We start from the raw sequence: 21,259 nt of genomic DNA on the forward strand, positions 1-21,259 counted from the left end.
TCGTATCTTGATATTCTTCCAAACAAAAAAGGATTGCGATAAGATCACCCGACAGCTTAAAATGGATGGGCGTGGCCAACATTATCTATACATGGTGATAAAGCTCAAGCTGAACGGGACTATGTTCTTGCAGAGTTTAAGAGCGGCAAGAGCCCTATAATGGCTGCCACAGATGTGGCAGCACGTGGTCTTGGTATGATGATTTATTTGAATATTAGGATTAGGTAGTAGTTCCAAGTGCTCAAGGATGATAAGTCGGAGGGTTGTTGAGCTGCGATTGGTTGAGTGAACAGAACTTGTGGATTGGTGGTGTATACCAAGGTACCATCATGTCAAAGGTAGATAATTTCCCCCGTGGTTTACCTCATTTGAGCGTGAGCATTGGCAGTGTTACACAGTCATTTCAACTTTGAGCTATCATGGTAATGTTCCCTTTCCGAATAAGCCTTTTAGGGAGCCTACTTTGAGCTATCATGGTAATGTTACCTTTCCGAAAAAGTAGCATGCAACCGAATATGCATTTCACACTATAGTTGATTTCTTAGCTTGATTTGAATTCCTTGATCCCTTCATATCTAACTATTTTGGAACATTTAGGTATTGTGTTGGTGCCCTCTTCATTCATTCTTTGTCCTTGTAATTGAATTCTTTTCAATCCAATAGTCTGCTTTTTCTTGCAAGTATTTTTGGCTTACCTTTCTACATTTTCTTTGTAAATCCATGTTTAATTTGTTTAGAATTAATTGGAGCAATAATTTTTTTCAGAGATGTATTGCAAAATTTTAGGCATAAAACATTTGTATACAAACGACAATATCAATTTCAAATATATTTGTTTGCATAAATGCACATTCTTCACGAGTAGCATGTCCATGGATCTCCTTTGCATTCATTTACGAGTAGTAGCAAGAGAGAAATGCAGAGGGAGGGAGTGAAGGATATAGTAGTAGAGTAGAAAGGAGAAGCAACAGTACAAGAAATTGCAGGTTGTGCGGTAGAAGCGCGCCTTTGGGTTCCACACGCGAGTGCTTGGGCGAATGGTTCGAATAGAGGCTGAGAGGATGTGCATGCCTGCACCTTCTTGTTTTTGAGATGTGATTTATATTCTCCATATGTACTTGGCTTAGCATACTTTTTTTTCATGAATACAGTTCTACTACTATCACTGATAAGTAGTAAGTATGGATGAGAAAGTTATTTCCAATCTCATGGATTTTTTACTGTTGATTGTGGAATTGTGAAATCTGCAGACCTCAAACTCACTCCTTAATGATCTCTTGGTTATACAGGATCCTCATGCATGCACTATACATACATGATCTCTTGGTTATATCAACCATATTGTTGACCGCAAACTGTAACCTAACACCATTATGTTTTGTTTCAGGATATTAACTCTAGAGGAGGTAAAACATCCCAGTCAGTTATCAAAACTACTCTTATGTTTTGTTATAAAATTTAAATCCTTATTAGAAGCATCATTCATTGCTATCTTATATATATATATATGTGTAATTTTATTTGTTTCAGTTTAGTTATGTATTGATTGTTGCCAAACACTTTGTGAGATATTGAGTTTGATGATATGTGTTGTTCGTTTTGATGTAATAATTTTGCACTAATATTATATTGAATAAAATTTGTGTGCGGGTACTCTGAATTCACTGTGTTTGGGCTTTCTTTTAGATATTTTATTTCTTACATTTCTGGAACTAAATTGTGTACGACAAACTGTATATATTAATAAAAGGACAAAATGTAAACTATAGGAATAATCATCATTTTAACTGCTTCTCTTATTTTGTTTAAGCATTGTCCTTACCTCGGTACCACACATGAAACTGAACGTAGGACAGTAGGAGTATATTTCGTATGTAGACCAAATGGCTAAAACCATCCAATATTTTCATAAACTGAAAATGCAGAGAAAGCAACAAAGTTGTATCAATACAGTCATACAGACTTAGTATCGGATGGTTTTTAATTTGTATAGCAAAGCACAGGCACATACCTATATATCTTTTAATGTATGTAAATCTTCTCAACCTTTAAAAGATACTAACAAGAAGGTATAATGATAATTAATGTTTCTGCATCTTAATATATTTTATCATTATATGTTGACTTCGTAGCAACGCACGAGCATACACCTAGTATTGAATATAAATTATACATATGTATATATGATTTTTTTTAAAATAAAAAAATAATCGTGTCGGGCCAGGCTAGCACTATGGACCGAGGCTACGTCCCAAGCACCAGACGACGCTCGTGCCGGGTTGGCCCGAGCATTATTAAATGGGTCGTGCCTCGGGTCGGCTCGCCACACACGGTACATTTGATCATCTATACCTCTGCACGATAATGATGGTCCTCGCATCAATTGCCACCACCTCGTTCGTCATTCTACTTATTTTCTCTTTCACCTCATGCCTCCACCTCCGCGTCACCCCATTCTCAGCAGAGGGTGTAGGAGCATGCACATCCTTCCCGTATTCGTTCGACACCAGCCCCGACACCGACTCGCGCAGTGACTATTGCACGTCCAGGAGGATGTTTCACATCATGCGCGTACCATCGTTTTCGCCGTCGTCAGACGTCCCGTCCGTCTTCCCGGGCTTCGCCCTGTTCTTTCTCCCCAACCTATTGCACCTGCCAACGGTCACAACCACGAGCCGACCGACGTTCGTCAATGCGGGTATGGGGTGAGTCGGTCATGCTCCTGACCTTTCTTCGTGCGTGGCATCGAGGAGGACATGGTGGCGCCTGCCACACTTAGGTTATCTTGGCGATGAGGAGTCCAGCTCTGAGATATTGGACAACCAAGGCCCGTAGCGTGACAACAATCGACATATGCTACATACTTGGTGGTAGTGTTGTGTCGCTTTGGTGGGCCCAGGGCTAGGAATACACTCACATTCTCTTGTCCTTCTCGGATTGACGTCTGTTACGGGTGCCTCTTGGTTTGGAGCTGCTTCGGCTGAGCTTCTTTCTCTGCTTGCGTGCTCTCTCCTTATATATATATCGGTATACTACCTATGTCGCCTTCAGATGTGCAGACCATGATAGCTGCAACTGCAAGTCTGCGCAAGCGGTGGCGACCCTGTGCGAGAGAGCTGCGAGTGGCTGGTTATGTTAAAAAGGACGGGAGCGTTGGGCTAGGAGTAGAGATGGAGGAAGGCCTAGGTGAACTAATTTTGGGATAAAATAAGAATTTGTTGGAGTAAGATATGTTTTTTAGGCATTTAGACTTTTGAGAAGAGTGTACTGCAGTAATATTGAGAGAATTCTATACAAGCCGGTTCAAAACGACGATAAAGGCGCTATCCACGTCGCTTCAAATTCTTGAAGCCGCTCGATCGTGAATCAATGGCCTATGTTCATCACGGTCTCGGTAACATGCGAAATACGACTCTCACTCCCTCGCTTCCTCCGCCTCTGGAGACTTCTAGCAGACGCTGGCCACCTCTTCTCGCTCCTTCCGGCTCACCCCTCTTCCTTGGCAGTGAAGTCCCTGTGCGTGGCCGCAACAACGAAAGTGCCGAGGGCATCGGTGTCGGAGCTGGTAGCCGTCGCTAGATCCAGTGTCGCTGTGGATCTAGGGTTCCGCTGGTGGGTCGCTGGCGGTGGAGGAGACCGCAGCAGGCGCTTTCCTGGAGACACCTCCGACCGGATCTGAAGGTCAGTGAAGATGGAGAAGGCTCAGACGATGTAGCTTGTCTACGGACGTATCACTCTCGGAGCTTGGCGGATTTGTTGGTCGGCATCGTCGGCGTAAAGCTAAAGCAATCGTAGCTGCCTCGAAGAAGCCTCGCTTTAGTGAAAGGTACTGCATCTTCTGAAATCTTTCATTTCCCATTCTTGATCTGTACTTTCATGGTGTCATAAAGGTTGATTCCGGTGACGTGAGTTAGGTGATAGTCGGGTCTTTGTTTCAGAATCACTAAATGTATGATTTGGTTGTATGAACGAGTTGATCTGCCATTGTGAAGAGGAACAACATTACCTGCTGTTTAATTAGTTGGTTCTCTTCGATTCCTTGATTCCTTTATTACTGAATGTTGAGCAGGCCAATATGTACTTAAATAGATGGAAGTATGAATAATTTATACGGCTAATTCGTCTTACTCGAAGTTACCTCGCACTATTCAGATTTGTTAAAGTGTACTCTTTTCTTATTCCTCAGACTCTCTGCATTCCCTTTAGGCAGCACAACAACTCTCGTGGTTGTAGCCTCCAGATATCTGATCTTCTTGGTTTATGTTCTATTTTTTTTGGCCAAGTCATGTTCTTCCGCTTTTGTTTTTTCCAATTCGGTCATAGGCCAGGTTCTCTTCTCTTATTTTTCTTTTCCCCATTTTCCCTTCTCCCTTCTTTTATAAGATTTCCTTAGATCAGAATTTGCGGACAAAGCACCAGAAAAGAAACATGCAAACAAGTCATTGACACAGACAAAGGTGAGCTTTGGAAGAATCAATCTGTACACTTTCTCAAAGCATCAGATCTAACCTACATTGTGAATTTATTGTATAAACGATACATAAAGGATTCATTTGTGTTTTGAATTCTTAGTGGCAGCTTCGTTTTGGAATGACACTAAGTGGTAACCTTGCTCCTTAAGGACTACACGAGTGAGGTGATTATTTCTTACATTATCCTATTTTCTAGACAAGTAAAATGCAGTAGTCGGCTGCATGTTATGTTCACCTTAATTTTTTTTATTTCCCCCAGAACTTCCTTTCCCCCTTAATTTGTGTTTTACATGTTCTTGCGTTTATCTACATGTGTGTGTATTATCCTATATCTGATCTACCAAGTGTAGCGACACTACCTTGCACATATATCTAGATATGCTGCAACATACAACTCATCTATAAACTTATAAAATGCAGGTTCATAACTCAGTCTGCTTATGGCACTATCAAACCTGTTTACACGATGTTATGAGGTCAAGTTCCAAATGGAGCATGTTAGCCCAAACAGAAAAAGGAAGCTAAGTAAGCGATATCGTTCCAACTTAATTCAGAACACGCCGCAATATCAAATTGGCTAATATTTTACAGATATTCCAAGATCTAAATCACTGTTTACCACGCGCGCATAGGCGCGCGCGATACACTAGTAAATATTAGGCTAGCTCCAGCAAGGAACCCTAAAGGGTTCTGTACCCTAAATATAGAGGACCAAATGGTCCTCTACGCCCTCCAGCAGCGTCCTCTAAATGGTCCTCTAAATTTAGAGGACGCTGCTGGATTCTCTATGTATAGAGTTTCTCTAAACGGTCCTCTATCCATTTGAATACTTTAAATAACTGGTTTAGCAAAACTAAAATATGTATAATACATTTGAGAGTATGACAAATACGTATGTACAAAAAATAAAAATAAAAAATGTTTCTAATATAGATATTTTAGTATAGAGGACGTGATTTAGAGGACGTTGTTGGAGAGGAAGGAGATATAGAGGATAGAATCTTTTAGAGGAGACTGTAAAGGACGGATATAGAGGATAAATATAGAGGACGTTGCTGGAGACAGTCTTAAGAGCTGTTGTAGTGGATATGCCCTAAGCCAGTTGTTGCCACCGAATGTGCTTGGGCCAGGCTAGACGGGAGGATTTTTGGGCCGGTATTAAAATCAGCCCAATAGTAACGTCCTAAGCCTCCGATCCAACCCCTGCTTCACACGCAAGCCCACCTCGCTTCACGCCTTCTCAAGGGCGGGAAACTCTCAAAATCATCTTCTCCGCACCAATTCCGCAAACCCTAGAAAAATCTCGCTCCGCAAAACCATGAGCGCCCCTATGGAGATCTCCTTCTCTGCGCCCCCACCCCCTCCGGACGCAGCGTCTACCGCCGCCGCTTCCCCGCTGCTGGAACCTGCCGCCGCGCAGATGCTGCCCCCTGTCGCCGCGGTCTCCTCCTCGCAGCCGATGCAGCAGACAGCTGCGGCTGCGGCCGTGGTTGCTCCTTCCCCGGCCGACGATAAGGTCCTCGTGTCAGGTGGGCTCTGCCACGGTCTCGTTGGGCATCATTCTAGCAATTTCGAATTTGAGTGCTGCTGACACGCTCATTTCATGTGTTTCCCCTTTTTCATTTTGTGCCTGCTGCAGTTGAGGTACTGTTGCACGCCACGAGCGTAGCTCGCCACGAGGACGTCCAGGTGGCGGTCGAGAGGTTTGTGCTTGATCTAGCTAGACTTTGTTCACAAAAAAAATACTCGTATCGTTGTTTTGCGGTTCGGTGAGTGGCATGAACAGTTCCCGTGAGCCGTGGGTTAGTTTTAGGATGGTGGGGGTTTTGAAAATGTGGAATTAACCGTTGACGGCCTTATTTTGCACTGACCAAGCTTAGAATGTCTGATAAGTAACTTGTATTTCTGGAGGAAGTGGCGCAATGCAAAGCTGAAACAACGCGGCAAATCAGGACTGAGTTTTCAAGTGTTTGGCACAGGTGCCCAGTGTGCACCTAAATGATAAGCAGTCAAATCACCTGACAAATAGCTAATGGGCAGTAGACATGTCAATCAGAGAGTTTGTAATATGGTACCAACAAATTTCAAGGTACGGGTCACCATCACCAGTTCAGCTGCAGAGGGCAGTGCAGATTACAGGCACCAGTTTGCCACTGAAGCAGATCCCAGAGTCCATACTAGTATGTCAGTAATCCACACTCCTGCCATTGTCATTAGTGATCAGAGCCCAGACCACGGAGTTGGAGCAAATTTGTAAATAAAAACGCAATATAATTTCTAAGTCCCGTGATTTATTAGTGGTTAGGTGGAGATTATGGGTTTTGAAATGCTTATAAAACGTAAATCACGAAGAAATCAAGTGTTCTCTAAATCCTGCGGTTGGTAGTGGTACTCAGAAAATTGTGCCAAAAGCTCATCTCTTATCAACATGTGAACTGGAGGTGTAAAGCCATGGACTCATAGTTTCCTGAAGAAACTTTCTTCATTCTAATACTAGCTTAAGTGCTTTATTAAAGTTTTTCACACTAACTGCCATCTTCTCTCATCAGATATTAAAATTTACTGTTGCTCATGTTTACAGTTTTGTACTCTCTTGCTTAATCAGGATGCTCGAAGCTCGAAGCTTAAGCTATGTTGATGGGCCTGTGCCAATTCCTGCCGATAATTCTTTTCTTCTTGAAAATGTCAAAAGGATACGAATAAGTGATACTGGTATGGTCATTCACTTAGGCTGGGAATTATGATTACTTGTGCTATGTTGCTCATAACATCCTTATCTTGGGTGCTAAAATTTATGCAGATGAGTGGGTTGAGAATCACAAAGTTCTCTTATTTTGGCAAGTCAAGCCTGTCGTGCATGTGTTCCAGGTATGAGATTCTTAATGTTTTACATTTCCTGCCTAATCACTTCCAGCTCTATCAAAAAAAAAATGAGGCCATTTTGTTTGTGTCAACATGATTCCATGTGACCATGTTGATTATCTTGCTTCTTCACTCAGTAAAATGCTGTAGCTGTTTTATCTGGATATACTTCCATCACTGCTGAATTTTAGGCATTGTTTTGTGTTCAAGTTACAGTTGTTTGCTCTGGGGACATTTTACATCCTAATATTGATCCTGAGGATTGGTTTCGTTCCAAAACAAATATCATTCCATATTTTTTATCCATTCAATATATTAGCTGCTGTCCAGTTTATTCACCTCGAGCTTATTTGGTTATGCTGTAGCTGAGTGAAGATGGTCCAGGTGAGGAACCAAGCGAGGATGATACACTCTCTAGCTTTAATGAGTGGGCCTTACCTGCCAAAGAATTTGATGGTCTGTGGGAAAGGTAAATTACTAAAAACTGTTTATTATTAACCACTTCAGTCAATCTCCATTTTTGTTCTGTGGTTGATCTCACAACTGTTTGCAGTTTACTATATGAAGTTGGTCTCAAGCAGAGGTTGCTGAGATATGCTGCCAGTGCTTTGCTTTTTACTGAAAGAGGTGTGGACACATGTCTGGTTTCATGGAACCGGTAAGCATCTATAACACTGTTGTACACATTTGCAGTCACTATTTATTTTACAAAAAAAATACAAAGTAAACGATTGTGTACTCTGTAGAGTTTCATGCTTTTAGTTTTTACAAATTACAGGATTGTACTTTTGCATGGTCCACCTGGAACAGGAAAGACTTCCTTGTGTAAAGCACTAGCACAGAAACTTTCTATTCGGTTCAAATCAAGGTCGATGCTGAATGAGATATGTTTCTTTACCAGATGTGTTATTCTTCAGTCTTCACTGACACTTGTATATACTAGGTATTCTATGTGTCAATTGATTGAAGTCAATGCTCATTCATTGTTCAGCAAGTGGTTTTCTGAAAGTGGAAAACTGGTACGCCTTTTTGTGCTAAGCTTTTATCATATGTTCATATGGTCAGATCACTTTAGCTATTTAGTGTCTAATTGGGCTTTTCTTTTTCTACGGTTGCACCTTTTGCATGAGCTCCCTAATTTAACAGTTCCTGAAACACTTTTACCTTTTGTGTATGGTGGAATGTAAAAATAAGAGAAACAGTATTTCTACAGGATATTAACTCATTTTCTTTTTCGATGATATCGTAATGGAACGCCAAACCTATCTTTTCTCCTTTTTTCGCCAACAAAGCTGAATTGTATTAATGGAAATATTGTCTTATTATGGTCCATTCTGTAGTTTTTTTATTGAATTGGATCTACATATTCATCCATAGTTACACCTGACAATGCACATTCTATCCATCGTTCTTTAGGTTGCCAAACTTTTCCAGAAGATCCAGGAGATGGTGGAGGAAGAAAGCAACCTAGTATTTGTATTAATAGGTATGTTCTTGAGTCGTGACAGGTGACCCTGAATGAGTTTGCTTTGTTTGATACCTTTGTCCCAATTAGATATGAGTCCACCCCCTGATCACATCTTGTATGTGCATAGGCACATGGACCCTAAATCCAGGACAGTTTCACTTAACCTCAGCATTGTCCCCTAGTTGAAGCAAGCAAACACATAACACAAGCAGTAGTCTTAGAACCTAAGTATTGAGAAAATAGAGTACTCACTCCGTCCCAAAAAGAATGCAACTATGGGTTGCGTGCTGGTTAAAGTGGCTCATGTTTAACCAAGTTTCTAGTGAATAATATTCCCGTTTGTGGCTCTAAATCAATTTATTATAAAAATATATTTTATAATTAATCTAATGATATTTATTTGATATCATAAATATTGATGTTTTTATCTATAACTGGTCAAACTTACCATGCTAAAATATGACACTATGCTAGAATTGTATTCTTTCTGGGATGGAGGGAGTACTTGATTTGCCGCACGCTATATATTTGAAACCTCAATCTTATATATGATATATGCATATATATTGTAGATGAAGTTGAAAGCCTTGCTGCTGCCAGACAAGCTGCCATATCTGGCTCTGAACCTTCAGACTCCATTAGAGTAAAGTTTTTGTCCTACTTTTTTTTCCTGGCTATGTATTATTTCTTTGCTAATGTTTACACTATATTATTCTCCTGTGCAATTTCAGGTTGTGAATGCACTGCTAACACAAATGGACAAACTGAAGTCTTGGCCAAATGTTATCATTTTGACAACATCGAATATTACTACAGCAATAGGTATTAAGTTTCCTGTCATTTGACTCTTTAACCACAGGGCTATGAATAATCATCTTGACAGTTACACATTATTATTTGGTTGAGTGAATCCCTTTTTTATGAGGAAGCCATTCTGCAGTCACACCACTAAACATTATAATATTCTTTTAGGGTTGATGAAGTATCAATTTCCATGGAGCGATTTTTCTATATTTTATGATTGAAATAATATAAAAAACTCGACCTGCGGGGGGTAAGACAATCCTTGGGTATTGTATTAAGAAGAAGACCTCACATAGGTCAAGAAAACTCCTGAACCCCTACCTCACCCATATGCAGCAGCACCGTAGTCCATGTGAGAACGAGTGAACGACTGAGGCTGAGTCTTAGACCTGTGGCGTGAGACAGACATGAGAAGTGCCATTGCTGCCTAACCAAGTCAGCTAGAGGCCCTTTTGCTGAATGAAATAATATAATAGCTAACTTATAAATATATTCTTGCCATCAAAATACAAATAATGTGTGCTCTGTAGAATTTCTTTCTCTTGGATCGACTACACTCAGATGCTTTCCTTGTAATTTGATCTCTCAGTTTGTTTCTGAGAATACTCTGTATAAGGACTTCTGTAATTACCTAATGCTTACAGTCTACTGGCAGATATTGCATTTGTTGACAGGGCAGACATTAAGGCATATGTCGGACCCCCTACGCTTCAAGCACGATACGAGATCTTGAGGTCATGCATACAGGAACTCTTAAGAGTTGGTATTCTTACATATCCTCAGGTATGTCCTGCATTGCCAGCTTCGTGCTCAACGTGCCAACTTTTTCATACAGTATTACTGTCACTGTATCAACCTACCAGAGCTCACGATGGTTGCTTTGATCATGCAGCACTATGAGCATTTTTTTTTATCGATCTCAGTGGTAGCACTTTGCTTTTCAATTTTATTTATTGCAACTACTGTCTACTGGTAACCTTAAAATTCTCCAATTGTAGGGTAGTAGTGTGCCATGTATTCTGAACTATTCGACCCTGAATGAGAAGAAACACTGTCCTGAGGCTGCAGAACCCCATGGTGCGCTTCATCTATCCAATCTACTCTATGAAGCCTCAAAACTGTGTGAGGTAAATAATGAAGCTGACTCGCGTGCTGTTTTTTTGTAACCAAGGCTTCTCCACCTCTCTGGTTAAATGGTGGTGGTTCATCTCTCTTTGCAGGGACTTAGTGGCCGGTCATTGAGGAAACTCCCTTTCCTGGCACATGCCTCTGTTACCAATCCGTCATGCTGCGATGCTTCTACTTTCTTGCATACATTGATACAGACTGCACGGAGAGAAGTCTTGGAGTCACGTGGTTAGTTCAACCTTGAAACCTTGGCGTCTTTTGGAAGAGCAAAAGGCTAACAGTTCATTCCAAACACCATGTCCTGGAGTCCCCTGATGTGATCAATTGCCGGGTCGTTAAAACCGTAAGTAAGTCCATCCGATCGCTAGAGTTAGGTTAGTGTTTAAATGTAGAGAGACGAGAACAAAGAATGAATGAATTGGCTTAATTCCATTGATTGATCGGTATGTATATACATGGCGTTCCTTAGGGTTGTCACACGGTTAATAGTAAGCCTAGTCACAAATCTGTTTGAAGATAGATCCGTTGGATGATATCATTGGCTTGTGATTGATTGATCAGGTTCTTAACAAGTTTAGAAAGATGCAATCGGTGCATATCTGATTGTGGCTTCAGCACATTTGATCTCTGTAATCTTTGCATGGTATGATAATACGTACCGTCAGGGATGCCTCGCTGTTGTTCCTTGTCAGTCAGATTCTCCCTCTCGCCCTTTAACAAGTCAAACAATTTTGTAAACCCTTAAAACATGGTTTAGAGTGTTAGCTAGTTCTTGGAGAAATAAAACTAGAATTCATTTTAAGTCTATATTTTATTTGTGGAGCATGTTCCCTATTAAATAAATATGATATAAAAGTTCAAATTTATGCATCATGTTGGAGATTTTGACTGTACATTTAATTTACATCGGAAATACTCTTTGAAAATATTTGAATATAAAGCAACTCTTGATAAAAGACATGGGTCTGTTGGGTCCGTGGCTAACTGTGCCACACTTTGCCTAAGGTTAGTCGTTCAAACTGAGGAACTAACCTTAGACAGAAAAGTTAGGCAAAGTGTGACAAGTTAGACAACAAACCAAACATGCCTTATATGTTCCAAACTAAATAAGTAGTGAATGCTGAATCTCTAATGAACTATATAATTAACTACATCCCTAAAATGATGATTTGCACCTATTCTAGTTTTGAATTGGTATCTTATTTGAATCTGAAATTAATTTGAAAATAGAATTGAAAACAAAATCAAAAATAGAAATAAGAAAAGGAAAAGAGACATACCTGCTAGCCTGAGTCAAGCCCCCGCATCTGGCCTAGTTCCATTTCTTTTTCCTCACCCACATGGGTCGCTTCCCGACCCAGCTAACCTGCCGCCCCAATCTCACAATAGAGGACTCATTGTCGAGGACTCATATGTGTGCAGCCATTGTCAGGGACTTATTGTCGGGTCCGACAATGGCACCACGTCTTCTAGATCGTGCTCGGTGTCTTCACGGGCGGAGGAACACCCTAGTGCGCGGTGAATTCCTCAACAGAGTTGCGAAGCCGCATCGCATCGTGGACCAGCTCCGACAACGCTCCACTGCTAGTGAGAACCCTCCCCGAAGACTTGTCATCCCCGCCTCGCGTAGAGCCTTTTAAACTTGAGGTTAGAGCATGATATGACGATAACCGGGACTCCGGTCATGGCCACCGCCGTGTAGGAGAGCGCTGTCGACCGGAGTTGTAGGAGGGAGGCCGGGTTCACGCCGGATCGTCGATCGCTGAGTGGACGGATAGGATTAGAAGTAGCGTATCGCTTCGGTGGGTTCGATCCGAGCCACTGATCATGGGTCGAACAACGTCGTTTAAAAGTAGAATAACGTTTCGGCTATTTAAATCAAGTGCATAGATTTGAGATCCGATGGATCAAGATAGATGTTGACGTGGCCGTATCTCAGGCCAGTTATCCGAAATCTAGTGGATGGGGATTCATACTGTTTTATAAAGAGTGAGGATCGGATCTGGATCCTAGGTTTCAGATCGGACGCCCCTGATGGACCCGTACCCCTTCGCCGAACGCTTTTGTTAAAACGACCATGTGGAATTTGAAAACAACCCGCTTTCCAGATTATATAGAAAGAAGTATAAATTCGGTCCCTGAATTTAGCACCTAGACCCCCTGACTTACAAATGTATAATATTCGCGGTCCACAGAGCGTTTGAGAATTATAAAATGTATATAGAAATTGTTTTTTAGGGCTAGTTTGGGAATCACAATTTGCCAAGGGATTTCTATTTTCTCATGGGAAAATAAACTAATTTCCCTTGGGAAAATAGAAATCCCTTGGAAAATTGGGGTTCCCAAAGTAGACCTTAGTATAAAAGTAATTCCCAAAAACTTAGAAAAATCATATCTTCCTCATTTTAACTTTGAATTTAGTGGTTCTAGAACCTACTGTTTCGTAGTGACGCGTAGAATATTATTATGTGGTTTGTTTTCATCTTTGATGTTATGTTATTTCTTCCTATTACATGTCTATCTGCATGTATTGCTATGAATAGAAGCGATATAAGGCGCCTTATCCAATTAGAGAAGTACTTGGAGTTGCACCAAAAAGGCAAGTTACCTAATAATGACATGTTAATCATAATGACACAATTAGGTTAAGCTGATGGGACCTAATAGGTTACCTAGTTTTGTTTACCCTACACCTTGCAAACAAATGAACTATTGAGTAGTTTTGCTATCGTTCTACTTGGTTTTGGGATTAATTCTATATATGAATTATGATTATGCTTTATTATTATTGTCAATGGATTCTCTATTGTTCATGATAAGATTATTGTGTTAATTGGAACATGAAGCTGGACCTGAGATTAAAGTGCTATCACAATGGTGGAATGAGACACCCTTGGCCAATTAATTATGAAATATAGTGAGAGAATATCTTATCCGAAAGGGGCAAGCAGGGAGTGAATCGCTGCAGAGTATAGGGAGGTTCTCGGGTCGAACTGTTTGTGATAGTTGTTCTGATGAGGGATTCCTACGCTTCATTTTGCTTGAAACCGTAGCAGATTTTTCTCAAACTAGTGGAACTTTGGAAAGGCCTCGTAGTGCTACCCTGCCTCATCTCGGTAGTGATGAATGAGATTTCTAGACCCCTTGGCAAATGAGTAATACGACTTGTGGATAAAGATGCGCAACCTCCGCAGAGTCTAAAACTGGTATATCAGCCGTGCTCACGGTAAAGAGCGACTTAGGACTCTCGCATGATTAAATTATGGAATTAAAATTAATCTGTCATTTGTATTGCATTGTGGGATTTATTATTAATTGTGATCAATTATTTAATTGCGTTGATATTTACTTACACTTAGTAATTGTTAATAAAATTTTACCAACACTAAAAGCAATGCTCAACTGTCGGGTACCGTAATTAGGGGTACCCCCAACACTCCTTAACATGGCTGGAAAACATCTTCAGAACAAACCGCAAAGACTGATAAGCACAGTTCAAGTCAAGGCCTCGTCTACCAAGGGACGTGATCTCGCCTCGCCCGAGCCCGGCCTCGGGCGGGAACAGTAGTCCCGGACGGATTCACGCCTCGCCCGAGGACCTCCTCAGGCAGTGGGCGCACCCTCGACTCGCCCGAAGCCAAGCTCGGGCAAACTTTGTCGTGCAGCGACCTCGGCCAAATCGCCTTACCAACCGACCGTATCGCATGCACATTTAATGCGGGGATCGCCTGACACCTTATCCTGACACGCGCGCCTCAGTCGGCAAGGTCGAAGTGACCGCAGTCACTTCGCCCCTTTACTGACCGTTCTAACAGGAAAACAGCGCTATTCACCCTGTTCCGACTACTGTGCCAACCACCAGGGTAAAACCAACGGCAGTAAGTCATGACCTCCCCCGAGTTCAGCCTCGGGCGCAACAGGGAGCTCCGCCTCGCCCAACCCCAAGCCTCGGCCTCATCCTCGGCCGCGAGAGAAGGTCTCCACCTCGCCCGACCTCGGACCTCGGCCTCGGGAGAAGTCTTCGCCTCGCCCGACCTCAGCCTCGGACCGACCACGCCACAGGGGATTACTTCGGTAACAGGTAATGATGGTTCCCCGCGTGCGTCTATGACGTCGATGGTTCTCAGCTCCCTACAGAAGCAAGGGAACGTCAGCAGGATCCATGCTGCACCGCCAGCTGCGCTTCTACAGGGCTCAAGCACTTCTCTGACGGCCACGTTAGCACGTATACAGGGCTCAAGCACTTCTCCGCCGGCCACGTTAGCACATAGCTACACCCCCATTGTACATCTGGACCATCTCCTTGTATCTATAAAAGGGGACGTTCAGGGCCTTCCTAAGGGGGCGAACCAGGGCGAGCAGAGGCAGGCAAAGTGGGAGAGACGCAAAGGAGGCTAACTCAGACAGCTCACCTCAGGGCCCGATCCTCTCTCTCTCTCTCTCCGCTTGTAACCCCTACTACGAGCACCCCGGTGCAAGATAACATAAGCCTCATCCTCCCTCTTGTGTTGCATCTTGCATCGACCCATCTGGGCAGGGACACGCAACAACAAATTCACTAGTCGGTTGACGGTCCACGCGGGTCCAAAACGCCGACAGTTGGCGCGCCAGGTAGGGGACTGCTGCGTGTTGACAAACACTTTCCTGTTGAGTTCCAGATGGGTAGCCTTCAGCAGCCTCTTCAGCCCGGGACGGTGCTCCACTTCGGGAGTCTCGAGTTCATGTCCCCCGACGGTAGCTACGACATGGTACTCCTCCCCTCGCAGCACGACCACAACGATGGTCGTCGGCTCACCCGGCGGAGGCGAACTCGATGACGACTTCCCCCCGTGGCGGAAGAGGAACACCCGGGTTTGCCCCGCCACCCTCCTCGTCGGAGGAGGAGAAGACGAGGCAACCGTGGCCAGGCAGGAGGCGGCACCTCGTCGGCTGTCAGACCAGAGCGAGCCGACGACGTCGGCACCCCTGCGGGGGACATGTCGGGTGTTGTCCTCGCACCTGAGACAACGACAGGTGTCGCTCCCCAGCAACGTGCCAACCCCGAGCGGACTGATGACGCCGGCACCCTTGCGAGGGACTTGTCGGACATTTGTCTCGCACCTGAGATAACGACGCACTCCGTCCCCGATGCGACTTCACCATCGTCGATCAACCAGGAGGTACCATCAGTCTTTCATCCTGTTCCTTTTAGATTCAGCTTCGATCTGCCAAGCGACCCCGCTTCGGTGAGCGCTTTCGCAAGGGCATATCCTAACCTTCCAGGGTACCATATGTGGTCGACCTGGGACCGACTGACGGCCGTTTCAACCTACGGACCCACGAGTTCCGAGGAAGAAGATGACCCCGACTTCAGTTGGGATTTCTCCAGACTCAGTGATCCCAGTGCCATGCGAGACTTCATGTCCGCATGTGACTACTGCCTCTCCGGTTGCTTTGACGATGACCACAGCCTTGACGACGAGGGTTACGACCCAAGTCGCGAGTGTTTTCACATCGATCAGGGGGATCACGACGAGGACGACCGCCTTGGCATGCCAGAGAACGACGACGCCCCTGTGCTTGCGTCTCGTGTTGAGATCCCGTGGGAGCTAGCTGTGTTCCGAGTCCCTGCGGGGGGTCAGGACACAACTCGAGCAACTCCGTGAGATGCAGGCCAAGCTCGACGAAGAAGCGGGGCAACTTGTGCAACTCCGACAAAACATCGAGCAGGAGTGGGCAGGCCGAGCACTCGCCGGAGGAGCGCGTCATCGGGCCCGGGACGTCCAGCGCTGTATCGTTGGTGAAAGGGAATTAGGCTTACACCTATTTCCTAAATGATTTTGGTGGTTGAATTGTCCAACACAAATAATTGGAGTAACTAGTTTGCTCTAGTCTATAAGTTCTACAGGTGCCAAAGGTTCACAATAAGCCAATAAAAAGACCAAGAAAAGGGTTCAAACAAAGAAAGCAAGGGATAACCGAAGTGCTCCCTGGTCTGGCGCACCGGACTGTCCGGTGCACCACCGGACAATGTTTGGTGCACCAGGGAACTCTAAGCTAAACTCAACACCTTCGGGAATTCTCAGAGGCGCTTCGCTATAATTCACCAGACTGTCCGGTGCACCACCGGACAGTGTCCGATGCCCCAGGGGAGAGCAACTCTGAACTCGCCAGCTTCGGGAATCCGCTCCGCTAAAATTCACCGGACTGTCCGGTGAGTCACCAGACAGTGTCCGGTGCACACCGGACTGTCCGGTGTAACAGCGGAGCAACGACTACTTCGCGCGCAACGGTCGACTGCAACGCATTAAATGCGCGCCTGCGCGCGCAGAGGAGTAGAGCACGCGCGGGTGGCACATCGGACAGCCTACAGGGCCTGTCCGGTGCACCACCGGACAGCCAGGCGGGCCCACAAGTCAGAACTCCAACGGTCGGAACCCAACGGCTCCGTGACATGGCAGGCGCACCGGACACTGTCTGGTGGTGCACCGGACTGTCTGGTGCGCCATACGACAGCCGCCTCCACCAACGGTCAAGTTTGGTGGTTGAGGCTATAAATACCCCAACCACCCCCACATTCAAGTAATCCAAGTTTTCCACCTTCCAACTACTTACAAGAGCTCTAGCATTCAATACAAGACACACCGAAGAGATCAAATCCTCTCCCAACTCCACACAAAGCTTTAGTGATTAGTGAGAGAGATTTGTTGTGTTCATTTGAGCTCTTGCGCTTGGATTGCTTCCTTTTCTCATTCTTTCTTGCGATCATCTCAATTGTAATCAAGGCAAGAGACATCAATTGTGTGGTGGTCCTTGCGGGAAGTTTGGTTCCCAAATTGATTGAGGAGAGAAGCTCACTCGGTCGAAGGGACCGTTTGAGAGAGGGAAAGGGTTGAAAGAGACCCAGTCTTTGTGACCACCTCAACGGGGAGTAGGTTTGCGAAAACCGAACCTCGGTAAATCAAATCCTTGTGTCTCACTCTTTATTCGCTTACGATTTGTTTTCACGCCCTCTCTCGGACTCGTTTACATTTCTAACGCTAACCCGGCTTGTAAGTGTGATTAAGTTTGTAAATTTCAGATTCGCCCTATTCACCCCCCTCTAGGCGACTTTCAATTGGTATCAGAGGCCAGTGCTTCATTAGAGCTTAACCGCTCGAAGTGATGTCGGGAGATCACACCAAGAGGGAGATGGAGACCGGCGACAAGCCCATTAAAAGCCACGGGAAGTCTTCATCGGAAGAGTCCCGCAACAAAGGGAAAGGGAAGGAGAAGAAATCCTCTTCCCACAAGTCGCATCGGAGTGGCGACAAGAAAAAGAAGATGAGGAAGGTGGTCTACTACGAGACCAATACTTCATCACCTTCCACCTCCGGCTCCGACGCGCCATCCATTACTTCTAAGCGCCATGAGCGCAAGAAGTTTAGTAAGACCCCCCTACGCTACCCTCGCATTTCTAAACATACACCTTTACTTTCCGTCCCATTAGGCAAACCACCAACATTTGATGGTGAAGATTATGCTAGGTGGAGTGATTCGATGCGATTTCACCTAACCTCACTCCACAAAAGTATATGGGATGTTGTTGAGTTTGGTGTACAGGTACCATCCGTAGGGGATGAAGATTATGATGAGGACGAAGTGGCCCAAATCCAACACTTCAACTCCCAAGCCACAACTATACCCCTCGCCTCTCTAAGTCGAGAGGAGTATAATAAGGTGCAAGGGTTGAAAAATGCTAAGGAGATTTGGGACACGCTAAAGACCGCGCACGAAGGAGACGAGGTGACCAAGATCACCAAGCGAGAGACGATCGAGGGGGAGCTCGGTCGCTTCCGACTTTGCCAAGGGGAGGAGCCACAAGACATGTACAACCGGCTCAAAACCTTGGTGAACCAAGTGCGCAACCTCGGGAGCAAAAAATGAGATGACCACGAAATGGTTAAGGTTATTCTAAGATCACTTGTTTTCCTTAACCCTACTCAAGTTCAATTAATTCGTGGCAATCCTAGATATACACTAATGACCCCCGAGGACGTAATCGGGAATTTTGTGAGCTTTGAATTAATGATCAAAGACTCAAAGAAGATCAACGAGCTTGATGGCCCCTCCACATCCGAAGCACAACCGGTCGCATTCAAAGCGACGGAGGAGAAAAAGGAGGAATCTACATCGAGTAGGACACCCATCGACGCCTCCAAGCTCGACAACGAGGAGATGTCGCTCATCATCAAGAGTTTCCGCCAAATCCTCAAGCAAAGGAGGGGGAAAGATTACAAGCCCCGCTCCAAGAAAGTTTGCTACAAGTGTGGTAAGCCCGGTCATTTTATTGCAAAATGTCCATTATCTAGTGATAGTGACAGGGGCGACGACAAGAAGGGGAGAAGAAAGGAGAAGAAGAGATACTACAAGAAGAAGGGCGGCGATGCCCATGTTTGCCGGGAGTGGGACTCCGACGAGAGCTCCACCGACTCCTCCTCCGACGAGGACGCCGCAAACATCGTCGTCACCAAGGGACTTCTCTTCCCCAACGTCGGCCACAAGTGCCTCATGGCAAAAGACGGCAAAAGGAAGAAGGTAAAATCAAGATTCTCCACCAAATATGAAACCTCTAGCGATGAGGATAATGCTAGTAATGAGGAGGATAACTTACGCATTCTTTTTGCCAACCTAAACATGCAACAAAAAGAAAAATTAAATGAATTGATTAGTGCTATTCATGAGAAGGATGATCTCTTGGACACCCAAGAGGACTTCCTTATTAAAGAAAATAAGAAGCATGTCAAGGTTAAAAATACTTACGCTCTAGAAGTACAAAAATGTGAAAAACTATCTAGTGAGCTAAGTACTTGCCATGAGACTATTGACAACCTTAGAAATGAGAATGCAAATTTAATTGCTAAGGTTGATTCAAATGCTTCTGATGTTTCAACTCCAATCTTAGAATGTTGATTTGCTTGCTAAGATTGAAGAATTGAACATTTCTCTTGCTAGCCTTAGGATTGAAAATGAAAAATTGCTTGCTAAGGCTAAAGAATTAGATATTTGCAATGCTTCCATTTCCGACCTTAGAAGTAAAAATGATATATTGCATGCTAAGGTTATTGAATTAAAATCTTGCAAACCCTCTACGTCTACCGTTGAGCATACTTCCATTTGTACTAGATGTAGAGATATTAATGTTGATGCTACCCATGATCACCTAGCTTTAATTAAGAAACAAAATGATCACATAGCTCAACTTAATGCTAAAATAAATGAGCATGACTTAGAAAATGAAAAGTTTAAATTTGCTAAAAGCATGCTCTATAGTGGGAGACGCCCGGGGATCAAGGATGGCATTGGCTTCCAAAAGGGGGACAATGTCAAACTTAATGCCCCTCCTAAAAGATTGACAAACTTTGTTAAGGGCAAGGCTCCCATGCCTCAGGATAACGAGGGTTACATTTTATACCCTGCCGATTATCCCGAGGACAAAATTAGGAGAATTCACTCTAGGAAGTCTCACTCTGGCCCTAATCATGCTTTTATGTATAAGGGTGAGACATCTAGTTCTAGGCAACCAACCCGTGCTAAGTTGCCTTAGAAGAAAACTCCTAGTGCATCAAATGACCATAGCATTTCATTTAAAACTTTAGATGCTTCATATGTGCTAACCAACAATCAGGCAAGGTAGTTGCCAAGTATGTTGGGGGCAAACACAAGGGCTCCAAGACTTGTGTTTGGGTACCCAAAGTTCTTGTATCTAATGCCAAAGGACCCAAAACCATTTGGGTACCTAAAGTCAAGAACTAAACTTATTTTATAGGTTTATGCATCCGGGGGCTCAAGTTGGATCATCGATAGCGGGTGCACAAACCACATGACAGGGGAGAAGAAGATGTTCTCCTCCTATGAGAAAAACCAAGATCCCCAACGAGCTATCACATTCGGGGATGGAAATCAAGGTTTGGTCAAAGGATTGGGTAAAATAGCTATATCTCCTGACCACTCAATTTCCAATGTTTTTCTTGTAGATTCCTTAGATTACAATTTGCTTTCCGTTTCTCAATTATGTCAAATGGGCAACAACTGTCTATTTACCGATGTAGGTATCACTGTCTTTAGAAGAAGTGATGATTCAATAGCATTTAAGGGAGTGCTAGAGGGTCAGCTATACTTGGTAGATTTTGATAAAGCTGAACTCGACACTTGCTTAATTGCTAAGACTAACATGGGTTGGCTCTGGCACCGCCGACTAGCCCATGTTGGGATGAAGAATCTTCATAAGCTTCTAAAGGGAGAGCACATTTTAGGATTAACAAATGTTCATTTTGAGAAAGACAAGACTTGTAGCGCATGCCAGGCAGGGAAGCAAGTTGGTGCTCATCATTCACACAAGAACATCATGACGACTGACAGGCTACTGGAGCTCCTACACATGGACCTATTCGGCCCGATAGCTTACATAAGCATCAGCGGGAGTAAGTACTGTCTAGTTATTGTGGATGATTATTCTCGCTTCACTTGGGTGTTCTTTTTGCAGGAAAAATCTCATACCCAAGAG

At 44.0% G+C, this 21,259-nt stretch overlaps 1 protein-coding gene across 1 annotated transcript; it reads left to right on the forward strand.

Moving 5' to 3' along the window:
- The first annotated feature begins 5,778 nt into the window (after positions 1–5,778).
- Positions 5,779–11,424, forward strand: LOC100193425 (thyroid receptor-interacting protein 13). The gene is made up of 14 exons (NM_001138547.1): positions 5,779–6,001; positions 6,112–6,175; positions 7,078–7,184; positions 7,273–7,340; positions 7,700–7,803; positions 7,888–7,992; positions 8,113–8,202; positions 8,278–8,353; positions 8,751–8,820; positions 9,375–9,445; positions 9,534–9,624; positions 10,262–10,389; positions 10,605–10,733; positions 10,827–11,424. The coding sequence occupies exons 1-14, from the start codon at positions 5,791–5,793 to the stop codon at positions 10,965–10,967; spliced, it is 1,455 nt and encodes a 484-aa protein (NP_001132019.1). The 5' UTR covers positions 5,779–5,790; the 3' UTR covers positions 10,968–11,424.
- Positions 11,425–21,259: the final 9,835 nt, after the last annotated feature.

The sequence above is a fragment of the Zea mays genome, chromosome 10, assembly GCF_902167145.1.
Source record: "Zea mays cultivar B73 chromosome 10, Zm-B73-REFERENCE-NAM-5.0, whole genome shotgun sequence".
In the NCBI taxonomy this organism is placed as follows: domain Eukaryota; kingdom Viridiplantae; phylum Streptophyta; class Magnoliopsida; order Poales; family Poaceae; genus Zea; species Zea mays.

Excerpts from the sequence above, each read along its gene's own strand:
- LOC100193425 (NM_001138547.1), top strand. The coding sequence starts at position 5,791 with ATGAGCGCCCCTATGGAGATCTCCTTCTCTGCGCCCCCACCCCCTCCG. Across the intron at positions 8,203-8,277 it reads TCTATTCGGTTCAAATCAAG|GTATTCTATGTGTCAATTGA; the intron begins GTCGATGCTGAA and ends TGTATATACTAG. Across the intron at positions 10,734-10,826 it reads AAGCCTCAAAACTGTGTGAG|GGACTTAGTGGCCGGTCATT; the intron begins GTAAATAATGAA and ends CTCTCTTTGCAG.